Consider the following 25,893-nt stretch of genomic DNA (forward strand, 5'->3'; position numbering starts at 1 on the left):
TAAGTTCTTACGTTTGCAAATGAGCAGAGATTGACCACCCCCCCCCCCACAAACCCCCCAACAGGCAAATGCAGTGAATGATATAAATAAAAGGATTAAACCAAATTTTGAGCTGTGACACACGAAGTTTCACAAGAAGCATTCGCACAACTAAGTTAATTTTTTAAATATTTTTCTCTACATTTTTTAAAAGGAGAGGGCTTTGGATTAGAGATGTTTTTACCGTCTCTTTCTCTTAAACCTATACTAACTAACATGAAAGTAAATTTTTCTGAAAACATAAATCATAACAATAAAGAGAATTGGGGAGGCAACAGAGGACACAGAAACTTCAACAAAAGTAGCAGGATCCGAGGAAGACACACTAAAGTATGTATAGACGAGGAATATGGACAAATTGGGAATCAATTTGCCCTGAAGAACCCCAGAGAATCAAAATGCTAGATACAGAAAAAGGTAAGTATATGACCTATTAGGGTTAAAAATACTGGAATTAATTGGAAGTCTGCATAAAGCAAGAATAGACTCCCAGTCTTCTACCTCCAGTCCAAGCAAAAACATTAGAGATTTCTTCTCTGGAGAAACTGCAACGACCTGAAAAGGAAAAACCTTCACTTAGTAAGTACTGAGAGTCCACCGACACCCATCCATCACCGTAAAATGAAGACGGCAGGTTGACAAGTCCAGTCTGTGTACAGAGTCCTGAATCAACTTTTTAGTTCCTTACTCTTAAATATTAATAAACAACAAAGAATCATTAGATATTTGAAGAAAGATTCCAAAAGAAAGAGAAACCAAAATAAAGATCAAAAAGACCATTTAGAAAGACACAGAATGCAGGGAACCTGAGAAATCTTAACAAAACAGAACAGAAACAGTCTACCTAACGTAATTACAGACAAAACAAGAATTGAATGAAATGAATAAGGAATGGTATACAATAAGGAGTGCTTGGAAACTGAAAATACAATTGCTAAGACAATAATTCAACAGAAATAGAGAGCTGGAATATGAAATCAAGGATATATACCAGGAAACATAATCAAACCAAAAGAAAAGGAAAATATGAAAGAAAAAATAAAAGATTGAGAGTCAATTCAGAAGTTCTAGCTTGTGATTACCAAGAATTCCAAAAAGATACACAGAAAATGAAGTGAAGAATATAATCATAGAAATAAGAAAATTTCATACTATGTGAATCTCCAAAGAGCCCATTAATTATTACCCATGTATTGAGTGGAAAACAAACAAACAACTACAACAAAACTCAAATTCCAGGACAGTTCTGTAAAACTGAAGAATGCCAGAAATAAAAGATTAAAAATCTCCCAGAAAGATAAAAACCAGCAAAATACAATGCAAAATGAATCAGAATACAGTAGACTTTTCTCACTGGCTAAACTGGATCCTAGAAAAGCAAGGCCTTCAAATTTCCAGGGGAAAACTCGCTTCCATCCCAGCCAATCAATGTCAATTAAATGTGAGAGTAGATAAAACAGATTTTTAGTTTGTAGTAACTAAAAAGATTTACCATCCATTTGCCCACTGTTAGGAAGTAAATGAAGGATATACTCCAGCTAAATGAGGGAGTAAACTGAGAAAAAAGAAGATACATTATCCAAGAAAAAGTGGACCCAATCCTAGAGAAGCTTCAGACGTAACCATTCGGGTTATGAGAGGCTGACCGAGGTGGGGAGAGGGACAGAAAGACTGTACTTTCATTACGCCTCTGGATACTATGCTAACTTTTTTAAACCACGTATGTGTATCACACTGAACTTTTTAAAATTTAGTAATATTAACAGGGAAAAACTTAAGAAGCACTTATATGAAATCCTGAACTCATTCAGCTTTTAACTTCTATTAGCATTTTGGGAAACTTAAAGATGCCTGAAAAGATTCTGCAATTTTCTTAATTTTGTTTTCACTATATAAACAAAAAGTCAAGCCAATCTGACCAGTGTGTACTATCTAAAATTTCAAAGGTCATAATGACAGAAAAGAGACATTAAGAGATTCACAATTTTTCATAAAGTGTCTCAAAAAATAGTTTTCTATTTTTATAGTATTTATCATTGGTGACTAATTTACCTATTCTCTCCTTAATTATGCTACTTCTCTCATTATTATTAACTGATACTTAATCATGCATCACATTTCAGGGCAATAAACCCAGGCACAAAAGAGGGTGTATGACATAGCTAGTACAATGACTGACTCAAAGTAGATATTTAACATATTTTAGCTATTTCCACTCTTTCTACCTCCTCTTTCCCTTGACTCTGAAGTTCCTGATCAGAAAATCTTCTCCCCAGACCAGTGAGCAGAGAAATACTACAAAACAGAGTCTATTTCCTAGTTAAACATGAACTAAGTTGTAAGCTCTATCTGGATATTTCAATCATGGAAACTCCTTCTGCCTCGAGAGGAGTCTAAGAATCTTTGACTGAAAAACCACCTTCCACTTTCTTGCTTCCAGTCTTAGCACAGAACAGTTTCTCTTCAAAAGGTAGTCAAATACTCACAAGAATGAAGAAGAGTAGCCCAGAGAGTCCATAACCAAGTAATAAAAAAGAATTTAATGACTTTAACAGAATATTTGCACTAATCATCATTACTAACATGGGAGCCATACTTCACTTCAACCAGCCATTAGTGAGCATACATCATGAGTTGGTTTTGTCGGCCACCAAGAATTCTCAAACTTGGCCCCTGCACATCAGAAGCGAGAGCACACCGTCCTGAGGAAGGCAATTCTGAAAGCTGAGCAGAGAGCCAGACTTGGTTCTCAACCATATTTAAGCTCATCTGGCTAGTCTACAAAAGACAAATATAGATTCAAAACTAAACAAAAGATACCTACAATTTAAAATTAGTACTGTATTTCTTAGTTTTCTGCTATGCATCTGGCCTTGTCTGTAAGAGCTAAATGTGTGGATAAAGTACTACTGAATCAGAAGCCAGGTTCTACCATCAGCTACTCTTGTCTCTGTACAAGTCACATCACTATGAGTCTGGATTTCTCTCAAATAAAAAAACGAGAGGACTGAGGAAGATTAAACTTGAAGGTTTCAAAAGTAAGTGAAATTTTATGACTCAGATTACGTAAGGAAACACTGCTGCTTCTTATTTCCCACTTGGCTGAAATGCTAGCAGCAGCTCCTGATGACTGAACATCTACTATGTCTGAGGTCTTAGACTGGTCAGTTTACGACGGCTATTTCTAACTCCCAACAACTTTACAATGTAGGTACTATAAAAATGAGGAAACAGAAACAGAGAGATTGGCTTACCAGGTATCACACACGCAGAAATGCTGGGGGCTGTACTGAGACCATCAGGCAAAATCCTATGTTTTTTTCCTCTCAGAAAAAGGTTCTATTGTGTACTCTTTACAAGCATTATTTCTACAGAATTCTAAATAGACATTAGAAACCCAATTAACTTTTTTTTTTTAAAGTAAAGTCAACCCATTTTGCACTTCAAAATACCAGAGCTGAAAACGTTCATTCTGTACTCACCTGATGCAGCAGACGTTTCAGTTTGAGTAACTGGGTTTTTACAGAAGTGCAATCCTGGACCATGTGCCGGAGGGTCATCTCATCCAGTATCACTGTGTTTTCGGGTACATCCACAAACATCTTCTGAGCCTGGAAAAAGGGGGTCCCTCCATAGCTTTCAAAATGACCCAAAGGAGATTCTCTATAGGGAGAGCCTCTGGAAGGGCAGGGGAAGAAGTTGGAGGGAAAAGATATAGAACATAATTTCAGAAAGAAAGAAGGTAATGAAATTATTGCAAATCATTTAACATATCACAAAGTCTTTGACTTTCATTCACCTCAGACATTGAATTTGTTTCCACCGTAAAGTGCCATAAGTTCTAGTTGTCACGAATACAACTATCTTCTGTATTCCCCCCTTTCGTGTATTTTACACATTGGTTGAATAAATCTTATTCCTTAGGAAGTAGAACAGAAACAAAAACTCTGGGGAAAGGCCTTGCCTAGAAAAAATTACACATCTTCCTTTTCTGCACTGATTTGTCTGCTCTTTATTTACTTTTGACTTTAACTGGCCTCAAGTTTCACATCTTTTTGAACCCCACAACTGTGCTACCCACGTTAACTCCCAGTTTGGACAAGTCTCGTTCCTTGAAAGCCTCAGCAGACAGTGAAGACAGATGAGCTGCTGTTCTTTCTTTCGTTTCCACATTGTTGATAAATCATCTTTTCCAATAAAGATTAAACAAAGTTTTATGAAAGTCTTACACACGCCACATACTTCCTAATACTAAATCACACTAAAAGAAACCTACTCTAAAAAAATTTAAACTTCCCTTTAGTTTCAGACAATAATGTACATGCTGAATAAGAGGGAAAAAAACTAAGGATAACATGTTTCATGGACATGAAAAACATAATATTTTAACCAGAAATCATAGCTATAGCAATTTAAAAATTACTGCATTCACATTACACATAAGTGAAGTTGGTTCTTAAGACGAGAACTTGTTATATATGTGAAATCTCAATATTTAAAATAACAAACTGAACAATTATTCTCTCCAATATATTGGCTATGTTAACATATTGGGATCAAAGTTAAACTCATGATGCATTAAATTTGCAAAAGTCCCAATGCATTAAATTTGAACCATATTGAAAAAGTAGGAATGTGGTTTCTGCTAAATTTTCTAGCTTCTAACAAATATTCCCAAATCTCTAAATTCTCAAATATTCAATACGAGCTTGGCTTTCACAAGATTATTTTTCTCTGAAACTACTTCTCAATACTTGATTTCAGGCCAGATTTTTTTTTTTAACCAAAGAAAAAGATTTTTAAGAACTTTTAAATTGTTGATCCATAAGTAAGGCTCTAGTTTTTTTACACAGAATTCTGCTTTATTTTTATTGGTTCAAAATATAGTTGAATTATTAAATTTCAAATACTAATCAATTAATTAGTAAGACTTTACAATCCATGACTGAATAGATGGACAATCTATACACGGACTGATGAAAAATCTATAGTAATAAAAATTTAATAAAATAGTAAAGACAAAAATAGAGAATCACCTGGTGAATGAATTAAAAGAGATGATAAGAGCTATATTTTCAGAGAAAAAAGCTGAGATACTTCAGGAAATTTTCCCGGATAGGAAATAACTTGGGATGAGCTATAAAGTACGAGGTTTCAGTTTGACCAAAATGAAAGGCTAAGGCTTTCTAGAAAAAGATAATGAAAAGTAATGAGACAAAGTACAAGGCACGTTTTTTAGGGTTTAGGAGACTCTCAAATACGGCTTATGAGGCCACAGATAGCCTGAATCCAATTTATTCTTCAACTTCATCCCTTAACACACCTACCTCCTTCAGACTGACTTCTTAATCCACAGCCAATTACCTGATTTTGCCAAAGCATGCTACAGTGCCTCTTGTTTCCAAACCCACATCCTCAACCTCTCTGCACTCTCGGCCAGTCCACCCATCCTGCCCGCCATGTACACTTGATCTGGAGAACGCGAACTCCTCTCCATCTGAAGTTACTTGGCATTCCCTCCAGGACAGCTCCCTGAATCTCCAAAGGCAGGACCTGGTACTTCACAGGTGTCTGTACAGAGCCCCCTACACTGTCCATTTATAGTACTTGTCCAGTATACTGTGTTCCTTTGCAATCTGTGCTAAATTATAAACTCCATGAAGAGATGAACCAAGTATTCTCTTCCTCTGTATCAGACAGTTCATTTTTGTTTATTTGTCCACCTGTCCGTTTTTGTTGTTTTCTGTGAATGAGTAAGAAGCACACATTTTAAGCTTCCATCTCTGAGATTCTAAAATTCTTTCATTGTGACATGAAAAAGCATTACTTCAGAATTATAATCTGGAAGCAGTCACATTAAAAAGTCCCAGTTAATAATCAAATTAAAACTAACTTCATTTTACTGATTTAGCAAAAGAAAGATCAGAGAGGGGGAGACTAAAGGAGACTGGACTGTATGAGAATCAGGTATGAAATAAGGGTTTATATTAGGTTGACATAAATATGAACCACATGCAAGAAACAAATGAATTAAAAACATCTCAAAGGAAAAGTCAACAAGTCTGGATCACTAACTGAAGATGAGGACAAAGAATTGGCATTTAGAAAAGCCACAGTAGCATAAATGAGCCAGTTCTGGCCTAGGATTTACGCTTAAATTTTAGCTCTAAGTAACAAGCTACTAAAAATAATTAATATCTTTGGGCCACAGTTTCTTTAACTCTCAATGTTCTCCAATGCCTAATGAATAAAATTCACACGACTTCGGTTGCATTTGAAATACTTCCACCGTTAGATCCAAAACTAAACTTATAGCTACTCTTAGCACTGCAACGCTACCTCCTCCAGAAGCCCTTTCCAATCCCTTCAACTAGATAAGACCCCTGTTTTATGATCCCTGATTTATTTTACAGCATAAATTAAAGAAATCTGTATACGTATCACCTCTAATTACACTGTAAGCCCTTTGAATAGAGGGCCATATCTTACTCATTTTTCTGTTACTTACACAGATTATCTGAGTCCAAATCTCAGCTGTGACTTACTAGATGTATATAAAACACAGGGTAAGTTACTTAATCTCTCTATCCTTCATATTTCTCACCTATAAAATGGGGATAATAAGAGCACTTACCTCATTAGGTTGGCATAAGAACTAAATGAGGTAATATATGCTAAAGTGCTTGGAATGGTAACTGATACTACAATAAATGTTAAATAAAAAATTATGATTTTTACTATCAATACTTTCTTTATATTGAAAAAATTTTCTAACAGAAATTCAAAAGAATACTCTAACACCCTCCATCCTTCACTTATATTCCCCATTGGTAAATGTTTGACACATGTGCTTCATGTATGTGTATTTTCTGTTAAACCATCTGACACTAAGTTGGAAATAACATAACACCTCACCGGAGGACCTCTGAAGTTTGCTGGAAAAAAGTAAATATAATTGAGAAGGCCAAAAGGCAGAAGAAGAAAAAGATGGAACAGAAAGTAAATAAATGAGAGATTATTTTCAGAAAGTAAAAGGACATTATTATGACAAGAAAGGAAAAGAAATAGGATAGAAAGAAAGATAATGAAGATTCTGAGATTTCACATTCTGAGAAGATAACGAAGTCCACACACAAGAACCTGAACCTCTGAAACAGAATGGGAGGTAAAATCACTTTCCAAGAGCGCAAGGACAAACCCAGGGACGAAGGCGTGGAGAAGGCGACGGAAAAGGAACATGAGACAAGAGAGGAATTACTTGCCACAATACCTCGTATTAGGTTAACAGGCACAAATTTGTACTTGGGTACAAATTTTAACAATCACAGATTTCTAGTAGAGAAATTAGATGGTGAAAGCAACAAAAGACTGCAAGCTGCTTTGGGGACCACAGTGGAAGGTTAGCAGTGTGTCAGCAAAGGCAGAACCTACATGGCTGATCACAGGCCAGGTGGGCTAGTAGACAGGAAGAATCGAACCAATACAGGGGTGGATGAAAGCAAAAAATGAGTTCAGTGGTTAGAGAAGCAGGAGAAAGAAATGCCCACTATCACTGACGTTAGTTAACATTGTTTGGTAAGTATAGTCAATGAAGTCAACAAGAAAAACAAAGGATGACAATAACGACAAAAAGGAATCTTGAAGAGATAGCCTTTTTTGGGGGGCTGGCCCCATGGCCAAGTGGTTAAGTTTGTGGCTCTGCTTTGGGAGCTCAGGGTTTCGCCAGTTTGGATCCTGGGCACGGACCTAGTACCACTCATCAGGCCATGCTGAAGTGGCGTCCCACATAGCACAACCAGAAGGACCCCCAACTAGAATGTACAGCTATGTACTGGGGGCTGTGGGGAGAAGAAGAAAAAGAGAAAAAAAAAGAGCACGCCATTTTTTAAACTCATTTACGTTGAACCCACATACACTGGCAGCACCTGATATTCAATCCACGTGCCTAATAATCACCTTGCTGCATAATCACTTATCGCAGTCCTAAAGGAATCTCCCCAAATTATGTTGCTGTATCCATATACGCATATTTTTGTCTGCTTCCACCCAAGCTTCTTGATTACTAACATGTGTGATTTTGTGCTAAAATTAAGGTTTGTGATTCATAGGTTAGACTAGCGAGTGGAAGGGTGTGTGTGTGTGAGATTTTTCTTTTTCATTTATTCATTATCAATCTGAGTTGCAGTTTGACTTCACAAAATCTTTAGCGTTTTTTTTCTTCACCATTAATAAAGTTTCTTTCCTTGCCATTAATAAAAACTGCACATATAGAAAGTTAAAAATACACTTTGTTAGGGGCCAGCCTAGGGGCATAGTGATTAAGTTCACGTGCTCTGCCTTGGTGGCCTGGGGTTCACAGGTTCGGATCCTGGGCACAGACGTGGCACTGCTCGTCAAGCCATGCTGTGGCAGCACATAAAATAGAGGAAGACTGCCACAGATGTTAGCTCAGCAATAATCCTCCTCAAGCAAAAAGAGGAAGAGTGGCAACAGATGTTGGCTCAGGGCCAATCTTCCTCACCAAAAAAATATATATTTTATGTTCACAGTTATTTTTTTAATGCTAAATTCAACACAATCTCAATCAAAATCCCAGCAAGTCATTCAGTGGATATCAACAAAGTGATTCTAAAGTTTACACGAACAAGAAAAAGACCCAGAATAACTAACACAATATTGCAGAAGAAGAAAGTCAGAATACTGACCCTACCTAACTTCCAGACTAACTATATAAAGCAACAATAATCAATACAATGTGATATTGACTAAAGAATAGAGAAATAGATCAATGGAACAGAAAGAGAGTCCAGAAATGCACCCACACAAATGTAGTCAACTGATCCTTGACAAAGGAACCAATGCAATTCAAAGGAGAGAGGATAGTGTTTTCAACAAATGGTACTGGATCAACCAGACACCCATATGCAAAAAAAATGACCTTGTATACCTTTCACAAAAATTAACTCAAAATGGACCAAGGACCTAAATGTAAAACACCAAACTACAAGATAACAAGGGAGAAAATCCAGGTGACCTTGGGTTTGGCACTAAGTTTTAAATACAACATAGAGAGCACGATCCATGAAAGAAAAAATTCACTAAGTTGGACTGCATAAAATTAAAAACTAATGCTCTGTGAAAAACAGCATTAGGAGAACGAAAAGGCAAGCCACAGACTGAGAGAAAATATTCGTAAAACATTATCTGACAAAAGACTGATATCTAAAATATACAAAGAACTCTTAAAATTCAATAAAACAAACAACCCAATTAAAAAACGAGCAAAAGATCGAAACAGACAACTCACTAAAGAAGACATACAGATGGCAAATAAGCATATTAAAAAAGCTCAACATCATATATCATTAGGGAATTGCAAATTAAAACAAGATATCACTACACACCGATTAGAATGGTTAAAATCCAAAACACAACTTTAAATGCTGACAAAGATGTACCACCACAGGAGCTCTCATTCATTGCTGGTGGAAATACAAAATGTACAGTCACTTTGGAAGACGGGCTGGCAGTTTCTTACCAAACTAAACATACTCTTACTGTATGATCCAGCAATCATGCTTCTTGATCAATATCTAACAAAATGAAGTGAAAACATGCACATAAATGTCTTGAGAGCTTTATTCATAACTGCCAAATTTTGGAAGCAATCAAGATAGCTGCATATAAATGTTTAGAGTAGTTTTATTCATACTGCCAATTTTTGGAAGCAATAAAGAGGTCTTCAGGTAGGTGAATGGACAAACAAACTGCAGTACATCCATACAATGAATATTATTCAGTGATTAAAAAAAAGAGCTATCAGGCCATGAAAAGACATGAAAGAACCTAAAAGCATACTGCTAGGTGGAGGAAGTCAATCTGAAAAGGCTGCATACTCTCTGTTTCCAACTATAAGCATTCTGGAAAAGACAAAACCATGGAGACAATGAAAAGATTGGCGACTGCTAGGAATGGGGGGAGGGGAGAATGAAGGGATGACTAGGTGGAGAAGACGAGATTCCAAGAGCAGTGAAATTATTCTTTGATACTATAATGGTAGATATGTCATCACGCATTTGTCAAAGCCCAAAGAATGTACACACAAAGAGTAAGCCCGAACGTAAACCATGAATTTTAGTTAATAATAATGTATCAATATTGACACCTCAATTGTAACAAATACATCACACTAATGTAACATACTAATAATAGGAGAAGCTGTGTATAAAAGGAGATGGGGGAGTACATGAGAACTCTGCACTTTCTGTTCACTATTTCTGTAAACCTAAAACTGCTCTAAAAAGTGAAGTCTATTAAAAACAAAAAGCATGACATAAAGAAGGGAAAGAAGTACTCCCAGAATGACAGAATAAAGATCTCCAAAAATTCACTCCATAAAAGCACTGAGAACACTAGCAAATTTGTCAAAACCAACTTTTTCAGCACTCTGGAAATCAACCAAATGCTTGCAACAACCAAGAAGCACTTATTCAAAAGAACCCAGCTGAACCTCAGTTAGAAGAAGTCCTGTGACATTTTAGTTTATTCTACTGCCATGCCTATCTCTATCTCCCTGGCTCTGTGACAGCTGGAAAAACAACAGCCTTACAAGCAGGGTAGCTGTGAAATTCAGCAATCACTGAGTTGGGGGTGGGGCGGGGGGAGTAAACTGGGTTTGGAATTCTCCAAAAAGTGCCAAAGTACTCGTTGACCTAAGTGGCACCTTCCTAGGAAAGCCCCACTCCCAGGAGTTGTTTTATTTGGCCCGATTCAGAGCTCGCTCGGTGATAACAGCCTTCTCTCTAGTACATTTGTCGAAAAACATCAGTGGTGATTGTTTAAAACCTCAGCTGCCTGAGATGGTGACACCAGTTGAGGCAAACAAGGTGACCAAAAAACTCAGCAGAGAAAACCTGAGGAATGAGATGTCCACAGGAGGCTTTGAAATGCTCCAACATACTCTTGGGCATAGGTAAGGCCACAAGCAAGCATAGGGCTGTGTGCATGCCACAGAAACACCTGAGAAGGCCTTAGTGTCTCACTTGTGGCTCACCTTGAGCCTCTGAGCAAGCAGGAAATGAAGCTAAGGCAGAGCTGCAAATGCTTACTAGGTTGTTGAAGGCAGCCCTGCACAGACACACACACACACACAGAGCTCCTTGGCAAAGGCTGGAAGACTTACTAGTTGAAGGCATTTAAGGAAACTCCTATCTAATCATTTGCTCAACAAACTCCAAAATATGATAAACTAAAAGAGAGACACATCATAGTTAAACTGCTGAAAGACAAAGAAGATCTGAGAATCCTGAAGGCAGCAAGAAAAACGTGACTTACCACACAGAAGACATGCTCAATAAGATTAACAGCTGATTTTTCATCAGAAAGCACAGGGGTCAAAATGTTAAAAGGAAGACTGTCAACCAAGAATTCTTCACCTAGCAAAACTATCCGTCAAAATAAAAGAGAAATTAAAACATCCCCAGATAAACAAAAACTGAGAGAATCTGTTGGTATCAGACCTTCTCTGCAAGATATGCTGACGTTGGATACTTCAATATCTCCTCTTCATTAAGGAACAGAGTAACTAGGAGGAAGATCATCAAGGAAACAGAGGACTTGAACAACACTACAAACTAATAAAAACTAGCAAATATGTACATACCATCCATAGAGATTAAGTAAGTAATCAAAAAACTGGCCACAAAGAAAAGCCCAGGCCAAAGGACCTCACTGGTTCATTCTATAAAATGTTCAACAAAGAATCAACAAAAATCCTTCACAAACTCTTTGAAAAACAGAAATGAAGGGAAAACTTCCCAATTCAATCTATGTGATCATAATACCAAAGACATCTCAAGAAAACTACCAACCAATATTTCTTATGAATATATACACAAAAACCCTCAACAAAACTACCAGGAAATTGAATCTAGCAACATATTAAAGGATTATATACCACGACTAAGTAGGATTTACCTGAGAAATGCAAGGTTGGTTTAACAGTTAAAAATCAGTCAATGTCATACACCACATTAAGAGAAGGAAGGGAAAAAAAATGATTATCTCAACAGACACAGAAATAGCATTTGACAGAATCCAACACCCTTTCACGATTAAAAACACTCAATAAAAGATAAATAGAAGGGAACTTCCTCAACCTGATAAAGAGTATCTATGAAAAACCCACAACTAACATCATGCTTAACAGTGAAAGACAAAGCTTTGCTCCTGACATCAAAAACAAGACACAGACGTCTGCTCCAACCACTCCTATTCAACGTGGCACTGGAGGTTCTAGCCATAGCAATTTTGCAGGAGAAAAAAAAAGAAAAGTATCCAGATCGGAAAGAATAGTAAAACTATCTCTATTTTCAGATCCTAAGAACCAGGAATATAGAGAGAGAATACAGAGAGAGAATCCTAAGGAACCAGGGACCCAGAGAGTTAAACGAATCATGTGCATGAATACTGGAGCCACTGAGGACTACAGCAAAGCTCACAATGAAGAGGGAAAGTGAGCTGAGGGCCAAAAAGTTTGTGAGCAAGGAGTAGGGACCAGTAAGGAAGAGCTGATACAGTCAAATGCTCTAAGTCTCAAGGGAAAGAGACTTACGAATACTTCATTTAGAAATGACAATGAGGAGTGAAAAAAAGACCCCACCTCTAAACAGTAAAGTACTAGAGTGACTGGGAGATAAGAATTTTCCTGTAAGAATGCTACTGGGGAATTAGTACATTTAGGAAAAACTCAGGTTTCAGTTATATTCAGGAGAATGTAGCAAAGAGGTCAAGGATGTGAGTTTGTTAGTATGTAAGAGAATTCCACATAGCATGGTGGAAGGTGTAGGGAAATAAGATCTGAGGAGAAAAGAGGAGTGGAAGGCTAGGCCAGGAGAAAAGAGAGAGCAGCATTATGATGAAACATAGAGAAAGCAGATCCATGGTTCACAACCACCAGTCTTCTGAGTTATGAATAAGACATAAGCCTCTAGTTAATTAAATGATGGGAGGTAAAGGACGGACAGGAAAGAGAACCAACATTCAAGAAGTTATAGAATGGGAAGAGGGACTTTCACACATGTAATATTTAAAAGGCCCTGTGGATAGTGCCTCCAAATCTGTTTAATATCAAGGCACAGAGAGAAAATAATAGTTTTAAGGTATGTTGGCATAAGGCTTGTCTTGGATGAGGTGTCTCTCTACCACACATCCCATAACTGGCTCTGGGGGATCTCTATGTCCCAAACCCCACACGGCCCCCAAAGCCTGAGGGGATCAATAAAGCGGTTAACCGATAACTCATCACAACAGACAGGGGTGCTCAGCCCACTTTCTGGGAAGTTCTGCACTGCGTGAGTGAGATTAGCAGCCGCCAAGAATGCTGCACATTTCTCTCCTCAGTGTGGACGGTCCACAAGTCACTGGTCTCTTGAAACAAACAGTGCAGAAGGGATTTGTGGTCATACGTTTTGGGAAACAGCTACATATTCTATCTTACCACCTTTTGCAAAATCATAGAACTCTATTTATATAGGAAAGGTCCTGTGGAGTCCACTATTTAAAAAAGCTCATTTAACTTTGTTTAATTTGTTTGTTCTCATACTTATTTGATCAGAGAATCTCTCTTTTCTGGACCTACTGATATCTAGAAACAGAGATTTTAGAAAATGTTGCTTAGCTTTCCTGACAGATTACTCTCAGCCTCAGCTTGATCACTCCCAAGGACAGAGATGACTACCTCCAGGTAACTCCTTCCATTTTGGAAAGTTTGATTAATAGCCTCACTTCAAGCTGAAATTTGCCACCCTTTATCTTAAAATGCATAGAGGCTTTGCTATCTAGAGTTACAGATCATATCCATTCATCCCTCCAAACGACCTAGCCAATCCAGCTATGAATTAGAGTAGTTCTCTGAAAATGCCATGCACTTTCATACAGGGTTTTGCACATGCTGTTTCTTTCCATCTGAATACTCATCCTTCTCCCACAGAAACCACTCCTCTGCAGTCTCCAAAGTCATACTCACCAGTTCAGTAGTAACTTCCTTTATACACCACTATTCTAGACAAAAAACAGTAGCTGCATGTTCTGGAGTCCTGTACACATCAGCGTTTTGAGGCACCCATCACCATCACTCTGCTCTAACACTGCATTACTACTATCTGCATGGCTGTCTCTCCCACGACTCAGCATCCTGGCAGCAAGAAGTATCTACCTCTCATCTTTCTATAGGATGGAAGAGGCACATGAATCTTCCACATAACCAGTAACTGCAATGATTCCAACCGAGCTCATACACTGCAGAAGTCTTTTTATCGTCCTCAAAACAATGCTCCGAGAAGTCATTACCAACCCACAGCTTTCACCCCTCACACCATCTCCGTAGTTACCCAAGCTTGAGAATTTAGCACAGGATTCAACATACAGCTTCTCAATGAATATTTGTTAAATAGATGAATAAATCTTATCTGGAGTATAAGCAATGGTTCACATTTTAATTAGGCTTCTAAATTTTCCTAAGTTGGCATTAAATTTATCTTCTTATAAACCAACCATTAAAGACAAGGGAAGCATAATCTTCATCATTAGCAATGAAGACTATCTTTACATCAGATTCTTGCCTAAAAATACCAACTCTCTGATGTCCATTCCTTATCGAAAGCCCAGATGTGAGAAACAGAACAAGCAAAATAATGCCCAGAAGGATATGCACCCTGTGCATTCTTCCAGATCTTCTAAATTTTATTCTTGCATCAAATTACCCCAACAGAAGGATCTTTAATTGGACCTCGTCATTTCATGACCCACTGCAGACCCACGGTTTCCTACTTTGGACTAGAGTTCTTTCTAGCTTGCAATGAAGAACACAAGGAAGAAAGAGACACGGAATTTATCATTATTTCCACTTTGGGAAGCTGTCTGAGTCCTGTCCACTATACCACAAGGTGTTCTCCCTATAAGAATTCATGCAAAGGTTTCTGACTCATAAAAGCAATCAGTTTGGAAGAAACATATCCTTTATCTTACGTACACTGTAAATCTTGTAATGGGTCAAGTTTTGTTCTTTGCTTTTGCTGCAAGGAATCTTAGAACAATTTTTTTTTCCTTACGTCAAGAACTATATGGGGCCGCGTTTCCCTCCCGTTATTTCTTTATCCTAACTTTATTATTTGTATTGTTAACGTGCTCCAAAATGACCTCAATCCCTAGTGGAATGAGAGCGTTCAAAGGAAAAAAATTAATAACAACTACCACGGGGTGCCTACTGCAAGGGTGATATTTCTCCCGGCACTTTTAGTCCTGATGCTCAAACACAGAGAGGAAGGTAGTATTAACTATGTTTTACAGATGGTAAACTCAAGTAGACAGGGGTTAAGTAAATTACCGAAGCTCGCAAAGCTAATCTGTGCCAGGCCAGGGTTTGATGCCAGGTTTGGGATAACGACTCCAGAGCCACATTAGACACAAGGTCTGATCAAATTAAAGGCTATGCTAGCATGATACAGTACTTGCTGCTGTTCCTAGTATTACTCGAGGAATTTTTTAATTTCACTCTATTATATAAGTAAAAGAAGACAAATCACTCAGTACTAATTTTATACGTTATTATTTAAAAATTAATAAACTTTAACAAAGTCAAAATGTAACCATACCTAAATAAGAATTAGAAAATCACACCAAAACTTAAAGTCCAAATAGCAGGCATAAATATTTATATTTATAATAAAGCTAAAAGATTTGGGCCAAAAGGGAAGAATTAAACATATTATTCCAATTAATACCACATATAACTTGAAGCGGTTTGTGGTGCTTCTAAAAATCAGACCAAAAAAACACTTTTGGGGGGCGAGGAGGGAATTATGATTCAAAATTAGCCAGAGGATAGAAATGTGATCTGAACGGGACTCACCTGCTCAGGTCACTTTTCCCGTGGTGATGGTAGTGGTCAGGATGGCTGAGGTGGTAATGTTCCTGTCCGCTCCACCTCTGGGTCGGCCTTTTCCAAAATCCTTCCTGAGGTGGCCGGGCATTCCTGTCTGATCGGTCAAAGCGGTTCATATTGTCACACTCCACTAGACAGATTCAAAAGCAAAACACTTAAATATGCACACACTCTGTAAAACTGAACTACTTGCAGCTTGATAATGAAATGCTGCTCAAAATATAAAAGCAATACTGGAAAAATACCAGCCATGTATGTCAGCTAATCACAAAATCAAGATTTCCAAAAGAAAAATAACCAGCTGTTTTCGTGAAAACTGAACTTTCTATTATTCAAACTGAAGTAAATTATGAAACTTTGATATTACAGTCACTTAAGTCACAATTAATGGTCCCACTGTTTCAAAACAAGCAAATTATCCTTGAAATCAACATTATACATTTTAAACACCATTAATCAGTTTTAAGTCGTTTTCATTATTATCACCAGTTGGTTCTGACTTTAAAATGAAAACGATAAGAAAAAGCACAAGATTTTAAGTCTAGCAGAGAACTTATTCCTAAACATGAATGCCACAATTAATTTTCACTGATGTCAAGAAACAGAAATTAACTTTTCATGAGAAACAAATCAAATTTTCTGAATTAAGCTCACAGTTTTAGAAAGTAAGACGCTCAATCTGCCTGCAATAGAGCTTGTTCAAAAAGTCTAAAATACCACAGAAAACAAAGCCAGTACTTTGCAGCAACAAATAGTACACTCCCTGAAATGCAAATGCCACAAAAACATGCAAAGAATCTCTTTGAAACACCCCAAGCTTCCCTTCACTTACCCAAACACTTTGCCCTCACATATCTGAGCACTCACTGAGGCAGCGACCTCGTACAAGGGAGACATTGTGTCGCCGGCTGCCTACTCAGACATAGCTGCATCCCGGGCTCTGCCGACCAGGCCTTCCTTCCTGCTCACTCCCAGCCCTCCCTATGGGAAGCAAGCCCAGTTTACCCTGTGACTCCGTCTTCGCTCGGGGCTTACATAGCTACGGAGTTAGGACTGTTACTAAAAATACAGTTAAACACTACCCCATGCCAGGAACAGCAAAGGTTTCTCTAGTCTGAGAATTATCGCACGAAAAAGTTCAAATCCTACATGTTCAGAACTCTTTATGATAAAGAAGCTTTAGAAATCAATGCATTCTCCAATGTAAAGAAACCTCATTATTTAAATGATTGTTTTCACTGAACCTAAAACTTGAACTTGAAATATGGAAAGTGTTTACATTACAGTATAGCAGATAAAAACAAACTTTCTCACTCCAAAAAAGGACAATGTAAAGTATAGATGTTCGATTCTCATAAACACTGAACTCACTGTAACATATTTCTTCTAAGTGTATAACAATTTAAATAAGGTTTTAAAAGACATGGAAATTTTGTTTATATTCATTAGAGAATCAATTACGGGGAAAAGCAATTATTTATTATAGCTTTTCAAAAATTTTTGCAAAGAAAAAATTTTTTACAGAAGTCTTACATTTAAAATTATTTCAAACAATTTCTTGTCATCTTATTGGGATAAATTAAGATCTATTTTTTCTTAAAATTCAATTACAGAAAACCTAACTGTTAGATAAATAAAGGCACGGTGATCATTGTGCAGAAAAAAAAATCAGGAGTAGAAAATGAGATTCCAAAAGGAAAATAAATTAAAAAATAAACCTAAGAAGGCTTAAAACTGCTTTAAGTTCACAAGCGTATTATACGCATAGATTTCGTGAAGTTTCTTAAGTATTTCAACATGGTGTTAAAATGTTACTTTAAGCAACTTTGTATAGCTGAGGAACAATCTATATTCACTTTCAAATACTCTGAATTCATATTTTTCTTAATTCAGGCAGGTAACATTCCACTCACTCCCAAACAAGAAACCTGTCCTAATCAGAACCTGACGGGTAGTTAGGGCGTCATTAGCACAGGGCCCACAGAGGACCAAGAAGCAGAAGAACCAGATGCACAGGCCAGGGGACGCCTTCGACATTCTGGGAAGCTACACCCAGAAACGGATGTGCTGCTTTTGAGTCTGCTAAAGGTTGCTGGTGCTTCGCACAGGCTCCAAATTAAAGCACCTTTACTGAAACATGAACCACCATGGACACTGGCACACAAGCACCGGAAACAAACATGTGCCCTGACCACAAAAGACAAAGACGCTTAGAAACTGAGACAGAGGTGGCTCAACCTCTCGGAGAAATGGCCGCTCCCAGATGGCAGGAAGGGCCCTGCTGTCCTCCTACCCGAGGTGTCCATCAATCACATTTACATACCCTGAAGTGTTACCAAGAAGACAATGTGAAATAACATCAGTGGTGGAAATAGAAAATAGGAAAAAGAAATAACATAACTTTTCTTAGAAAACTTAAAGCTTCTCTGACAGAATCAAAGAAATTATATAGAAAAGAAAATGGAAAGCAAATAAAATTACAAGGGGAGAGAAGTCAAAATCAGGACAAACAAGACCAGGAAAGGAAAGGATCCCTCTGAAGGTGTAATACCAAAGGGGATGATGGAGCAAACCGAAAGCTATCCCAGCTCAAGAAGTTTTTAACCCAGTGTGCTGATCAAAACTATCTATACACAGAATGTGGCCCTAACTGTAAGCTTAGGACTAGAGAATAAATAAAGGCCTTCTGAAGGAGGCTTCCAGCTCCAACAGCAAAAGCCGATCTCAGTTCTTTTATACGAGTAGGGGTATGGGACGTGGGGATGCCTTTGTCTAACACTCGTCATACCCACTTTTTCTGACTTGAAAAAGGCACAAAACATGAGACTAAAGTAAGCTAGATTATTTCTGGGATAACTTCAAGTGCTAAGAAGGTAATGGGCGGCATAAGTAGTATTACCATGGGACTGACAATGGGCTATGAGGATAAAGAAATCACACATCAGAAAGCCTGAAAAGAATGTGTAAGGCAGGAGGCTTTACAAGCTGATGAGGAAAGCTTTGAACTGAAATTTGGCTTCATAGCAGAAAAGCTCATGTAAAACAAAAAATCATGAACCTTGTTATTACTAAACAGAATTAGTTACTGAAAAAGAAAGATAAATTTCCAGAAGAAAATATAGTAATTGGAAAGTGGCCAACCACAATACTTCTGAGCTCACATGACTATAACTCAACAAAAAGTTCAGCAAAAATGTGGTCTCAGGAAATACAACATGAAATAAGTACAATTTGATGAGCTCCATGACTTGGTAGGGTGAGATTCAGGAAGTGACTAGAAAGACATCTTCTTCAACAGAGAAAAGTTTCACACAAAAGCAGCAGAGGAAACAACACATGGAAGAAGGTATACAATACGGAAATTTCATAAACCTGAGGATTGTACATGAATGTGCCAAAGGTGAACAAAACACGTGACCCCAGAGTATGCCACTTTGGCATGTGGATTATTTTGAGCTGAAGGCAATCAAGACCAGCAGACTCAAGAAAAACTTTTACCTCTCCCGTAACTACCTAAACGAATTCAGATCGGGTGCCTGGCCCAGAAAGAGTGCTACTACCAGAGAGAACTTTTTATCTGAAACACCTGCCTATATGGCAGTGCAAACATCTAATTATCAATCATCTACTCTTCTCATTGTGCCTTTGAAGCCCCCAGGTTCCTACTTCATTCTTCAGCCCAGGACGACGGCATATAAAGCATAAAAGCCTCAACTGCCCAACCTGTCCTAGGGGCTCCTAAGTTTATGGGGCTCCCGTACATACCAAATTAAATTTATTTTTCTCCTTTTAATCAGTCTTATGTCAATCTGATTATTAGACCAACCAAAGAACCTAGCAGGGTAGAAGGAAAACCTTCCTCCCTACAGTGTCAACTGCTTTAATCTCTAAGTAATGAGTGACCATTAGAAGCTCCAAAGCAAGAGAATGAAGCGATACAATTGCAATTTTGAGAGAACAAAACTGTTCATTTGAGAGACAGTTTAGAAAAAGGAACAAATTCCAAATACCCAATGGTTTGCCAAAAGAAATTCAGATTCCAAAATGGATTCCTTAAGAGATTTCTTGACCAAGGTAAAATAAAAATATAAATGAATCAAAACAATGTTTCTTTTAGATTCCCCAAATCACAACTCAAACCTAAAGTCCTTTCTCCCTTTATTCCTCTGCCGTCATTCCATGCTCCTCGACTTCCCTCTGCCCCATCTCGCCTCTGACCTGGCCCCCTACTGCTCACGCTGGCCAGAAACGTTACAAGCTCAATACCTCTTTTTAAAGTTAAACCTCCTTCAGAAGAGAGAAAAACCCCTTCAGGTTGATTTTAAGACCTGGTCTCACTCTGAGCTCACAGCCATGGCTACATAGTTTTTAAGAGCTAAACACAAACGGGAGCAATCCACAGAGGAATTTAGAATAATTTCAGGAATTAATAACCCAGAGCCCCCAGATCTATATATTAGTTCATACATCAGAGGGAACTCCAAGTGCAAAAAGTAGAAGGGAAAAGCACAGTGTGAAGAAACTGAAGATGATTTAAGAACCCATGATTAATTGTGTAGAGGAGGAAAAAGTTTTTCCTGACCCTTTTAGGATCTGAAAATTAAACTGACAAGACAGATTAACACGAGAAAAGCATACAAATTTATTTAATATAATACATGACACAAGAGCTTTCATAAGGAAATGAAGGCCCAAGGAAACAGTTAGACCTGTGTTTTGTTTTGTTTTTAAATGAGGAAGATTGGCCCTCAGCTAACATCTGTTGCCAATCTTCCTCTTTTTGCTTGAGGAAGATGGGCCCTGAGCTAACATCTGTGCCCTGTCTGCCTCTATTTTATGTGGGATGCCACCACAGCATTGCCTGACAAGTGGTGCTGGGTCCATGCGCGGGATGCAAACCCGCGAACCCCAGGCTGCCAAAGTGGAGCGTGCAAACTTAACCACTATTCCCCTGGGCCAGCCCCTTAGACCTGTGTATTTTTAATCTAGGTTTGATGAAGAACGGACAGCCATGGTATAATATAACAGGTTAGGGAGCAGGAGGTGATCGTATTAAACTGGGGGAAACTCAGCAAGGCCTGTTTGCTAGGATTCTTCTTGGCGTCCCTTCATCTTTGGAGACAAGGATGCTCCTTTCCTCTGCGTGTAGGGAGGAGGGCGCCCCACATGAGGGCTTCATAATGTCTCAGGGAAGAAGGGTGAAGGGGGAGGAGGTCAGAGTGACCTTCCTGCTTCTCCTGTTTTCTCAAACTCCTTCAGTTTAAAATATTCAAAATGCCAAGGTGCCATATTTTGGGGTAGCGTGTTGTGTCCCGAACTTCAGGAATTGCATGGGAAACCAGAGGCCTTTCAGAAACCAAAAGGCCTTTGAGAGGCTGTCAACAAAGTCTTTTCTGTGAACACAGATTGGGCTCTAACTCAGTTCTGTAAACAAAGGAAGGATAAATCCACTGCAGGCTCCAAGGACGGACTAACACCTTTAGACAGCACTCAAAAGCAGATTCTGAAAGAGGTGTGACCCCATCTCACTCGTCACTTTCTGTGAAAGAATTTAACGCAGAAATAGGGTAAACAGCCTCATTGTTAGACTTCCAATACTTGGAAAGAGGCTCAGGAAAAAAGAGAATGTGACTCAGAATAAAATGATGTCCTTCACATCTAACAACTGGACGTCTCCCCTCAGTCTTTTCAACATAGAAGGAAGGAGTCTCTCAACACACTTACAGATACTGCAAATAGCAGGGCACTGGGAAAGCAAGTGGTCTGCCTCACATAAGAAATAAAGGAGAAAAAATAAAGTGGGCGACTAATCAAAGTCTTCTGAGGGGGAATCAAGCACCCAATTTCTGGTTCTACCCTTACGCTCAAAGATAAACTTCTCTAAATATCAAAGGACAACCTTGCAAACGTTTTACTGACACAGGCACTACAGTATCAACCTTAAACCCTACTACTGAACCCAGAAAGGTTCAAAGTGACCCATCAAAACTCTACCCAAATTTGCATAACGGCCTCAAAAACCAGAATCTAAAGGGAACTAAAACCAGTCGTCAAAAGTGTATTAGAAGACTCCTCAAACCTTGTGCCAGTCCTTGTAACCCCCCATCCTCCCAATCAAACCTCGATGAGTGGGCAGTCCTTCAGGACCTCAGTGCTGTACAGAGAACAGTCACTCTCCACTTCCTGCTAGGACCAAACCTCGATATTACTTTATCTTTGGTGTCTCTGAAGGCCACATATTTTAGAATCCATGTTCTGCTTTCTTCAGTGTTCCATTAGCTCCAAATAGTCAACACTTGTTTGCCTTCTTCGAGGAAAATCTACAACATCTGTGAGTTGTTACACTTCAGGAGTTCCCTCCTAAGTTTCACAAGCCCCCCACCCCAGACCTCAAAGAGTAAATGTCCCTGAGATTCTACTTTTATCTAACACGTGGACAACATCCTGCTGTGCTTTAAAGATGAGGCAGGCTCTAACACCGATTCCACCGCTCCACTTCTTTGTAGCTCCGAGAGGGCATTCGGTTTTCAAAGAGAAGGCTCTAACACCGATTCCACCGCTCCACTTCTTTGTAGCTCCGAAAGGGCATTCGGTTTTCAAAGAGAAGCTGTTATAATCCCGAAGTAATTATAAAAAATTAATACATTATCTAGGATGTAATACATTATCTAGGATGTGATTTATCCCAAGGAGGCAAATCCCTCCCTCCTCGCTACCAGCCCTTAAAACTTCACATTAAATTTTCTGGATCATGAAGTCTCATGACTTTTTCCCCTATAATTTTCAATGGTTTATGTTTTTCCTCTGTTTTCTACAATATTTTTCCACTTGACCTTCCTGGCCACCAACTCAGATTTCAACAGCAGCTAAGCTTTCTGTCCTCTACTGAACCGTCTTGTCAGGGAATCTTGTACAGCTCCAGAATGAAGTGTGCTGCCATCAAATCTCCCTAAGTCCTCCCACTCTCTCTTTGGGCCGCTCTAATCCCGAGAGTTCTGTGGTTTTCCCTGTTCCTCCTCCTGAGTGTTGGCTGTGATTTTTCTCCCTCAGGTGACTAGAACTCAGCTCTGGTTGCTGGAGTATGACACACGACAGCGGAACCACAGAAGGTGCGACAGTCTCTACCCCTGTGGAAGAGCAGATACTGTTCTCAGCTCTTCATTCTCTCCCTTAACAGAACTGTACATCCAGTGTCCTCTGACGCGGAGCTTCTCACTGTGAGCTGAGCATACCTCCCAGTCCCACTGGCATTAGGCTTGGCCATATAACTTGCTTCGTCCCAACAGATTGTGGGTGGAAGTAACAGTGTGCCGGTTCTAAGTCAAGACTTTAAGAGCTATTATATGTATGCTTCTGCTCCCCTGCTGTCTCCTGAAATCTGCCATAAGAGCAAGCTGCTCCAAGGAGTCCTGGTCGCAGAAAGGAAAGAACAAGGAACAGATTTGAACTCAGTCCCACAGCCTGAGCTGCCTCTGCTAACCCACAGATCCATGAATAAGAAAAATGAACATTTGTTTTGAAAGCCATTGAGATTTTGAGATTGTTACATAGTATCGTGGCAGCGCAATAAAAGCCTGGCCAATATGACAAAAGTGAGCCGTGAGCAGGCTCCTAGGACCTCAATGAAGCAGAGAACAAACACCCACCCTCTCTGACGTTCCCTTGCATTTTTCTAGCATCATGTATAAAAAGGACTTCACCACCCTTGCCAGTTCATCCCTGGCCCCTGGGAGGCCTGAGAGACCAGGCAAACGTTGACCAATGGGGACTCACAGACCTCTGGACCATTCCTGCTCCCAAAAGGACCCCACTTCAACCCATGTCCCAGGGGCTTTCCTGGGCTGGGCTCTGGTTCTCGACCAGTCCTTGAGGTAAGAAATCCCACAAGCGCTATGCCAGTCAGGGCAAGAGTGCTCACGCCTCTTGCATATGGATTATCTGAAGCTCCACTCCAGCCGTTACTGGGATCAGGAGAGGAAGACAGACTGGATTTGAAAGTAAAAAGGGCAGAATGATTAATTCAGAAGGTCACCATTTTCCCAAAATTGATCTTTTTAAAATATTTACCAACTTAGTGACTTTTATTGCTGTTTCCCAAGTCAAATGATTATCTCTGTTTCTCTAAATGTATTTCTTCTTAGAATTAAAATGAGACCAAAGGAGGAAAAACTGGATATGCACACAGAGAAAAAAAAGGACAAATCCAACCTACCACTTACTTTATGGTATAGGTCTGCAATGTTATTGGATCCTACAAAATTATATCTAAGACCTACAAAATCAGGTTTTAAACATTTAAATAAGTTTTCTAATGAACCTATATAACGTAATTTAAGATTGATTCTCAGTCTGAAAAGGCTTCCTCCCTTGAGATTAGGAAGTCTGTAAATAACATATCAAAGTGGATACAAGCAAGTAGCCAACTTCTGACGGTTCCATGTTGTCCCCACGTACCATTTTCAAGAGGTGCATCCTCAGGCAGATCCACATCAAGCATAAGGTCATCATCCTCAAGGTCACATGATTCAAGGTTATTCAGAATATCCTGTGAAAAAAAGCAGTAAAAAATGCTATAATCTAGCTCAAATGATGTGTGTAATTAATGGTTTTGAAAATATAACTATATGATAATCTGAATTTACTCAAGGTTTGTGTTTTAAGAATAGATTTTAAAAATAAAAATTTTTAATGGAAAATATAGAGTCAACTGTTTTACTTGATCAAGCTATTTGTAACATCCTCCTAAGTCTTCCTCCCCATCAGATTTTTTTTATTTTAAAAAACTTATGGTGCTTACTATATGCAAGATATTGTTCTAATCGCTCTACAAATATTAATTCACTTGTTTAATCTTCAAAATAACCCTATGATTTAGGGATGAGTACGATCCTCATACTATATATGATGAAATCAATGCACAGAGAGCCTAACACCTGGCCAAGATCAGATGCGAAGATAGGAGGTCTGTCTCCTGATTCCATGCTTCTAACAACTTCCCTGATAACACAAATAATCAAAAGTGGTAAAGAATCTCCCAAAACTTATTCACCTTTGGTGTAGGAGGTTGTTTTATTATCTCTAGGGATTGGGCCACTTACGTAAAACAAGGAAATAAGCCTTTAACGATGTGATTATTCCATTTCCTTTCTTGTGCCAAGCCTACCTACCACTACCTTTGGCCCCACTACCACCTCCTTGGTTTGCCTTAATCTGTTCTTTTTCTATAACAGGACTAGACTATCGAACTGGTATAGGCAGCCCCTCCACGGTTCTATCTGCAACCTTGCTATTGCTAGCTATCACCTATCCTGAGAAAAGCGGTGTTTTGCTTTCAAAGACTCTTGTTCTGAAGTCTAAAGAAATAAACAAAAACTTCCAATCCAAGAATTGATCCAACACTGCAGACCTTTCCAGAGTACAATATAAGTAAAAACATCACAAAGCCACACATTTTTAAATGACTTAGAGATTACAGCCTTGAAAAACTCTCACAGAAAGGGAAGACTTTATTTCCGACAATGTGAATAAAATTAGAATGGTTTCCCTGTGTTCCATCCAAATCTTTCGAATTTTGTGTTGTTGGGCCTTCCTTCCAGGATCCATTGAGGACAAAAAGTAACTGAAATAATCGCTATTATTTAAAAGGAAAAAACTCTGGATAATTATCTAACCATGGCACAAAAAAGAGATGTTTCGCAGAACCTCTTTCCATCATGAAATATTTGCTGTCCTTAATACCTACTCTTCCTAAAGCTCAAGAAAAAAGATGAACGTGAAAAAAAACTGGCAAAGTCCACAGTGGAAAATTCACAAAATAAATATAAAATAAATAGCCAATAAATACAATGTAGGAAAGAATGCTAACACAAATGTTGACGTTTCATGATTGAGAGGACTCTAGTACTCATCTA

General features: G+C 38.6%; 1 protein-coding gene across 13 annotated transcripts in view; it reads right to left on the reverse strand.

Annotated features, from left to right (window-relative positions):
- CCSER2 (coiled-coil serine rich protein 2) overlaps positions 1–25,893 on the reverse strand; it is a 172,441-nt gene that overhangs the window by 61,289 nt on the left and 85,259 nt on the right. For 8 of the 13 annotated variants that reach the window (XM_023648794.2, XM_023648787.2, XM_023648831.2 and 5 more), the window contains 3 exons: positions 24,437–24,527; positions 15,950–16,112; positions 3,522–3,717 (listed from right to left, as the gene is read on the reverse strand). In XM_023648794.2, the coding sequence (XP_023504562.1) occupies positions 3,522–3,717; positions 15,950–16,112; positions 24,437–24,527 (450 nt within the window). Of the gene's footprint in view, positions 1–3,521; positions 3,718–15,949; positions 16,113–16,814; positions 16,991–24,436; positions 24,528–25,893 lie in introns of those variants that run through there. The other 5 variants (XM_023648788.2, XM_070265650.1, XM_070265649.1 and 2 more) reach the window with 2 other exon arrangements.

The sequence above is a fragment of the Equus caballus genome, chromosome 1, assembly GCF_041296265.1.
Source record: "Equus caballus isolate H_3958 breed thoroughbred chromosome 1, TB-T2T, whole genome shotgun sequence".
In the NCBI taxonomy this organism is placed as follows: domain Eukaryota; kingdom Metazoa; phylum Chordata; class Mammalia; order Perissodactyla; family Equidae; genus Equus; species Equus caballus.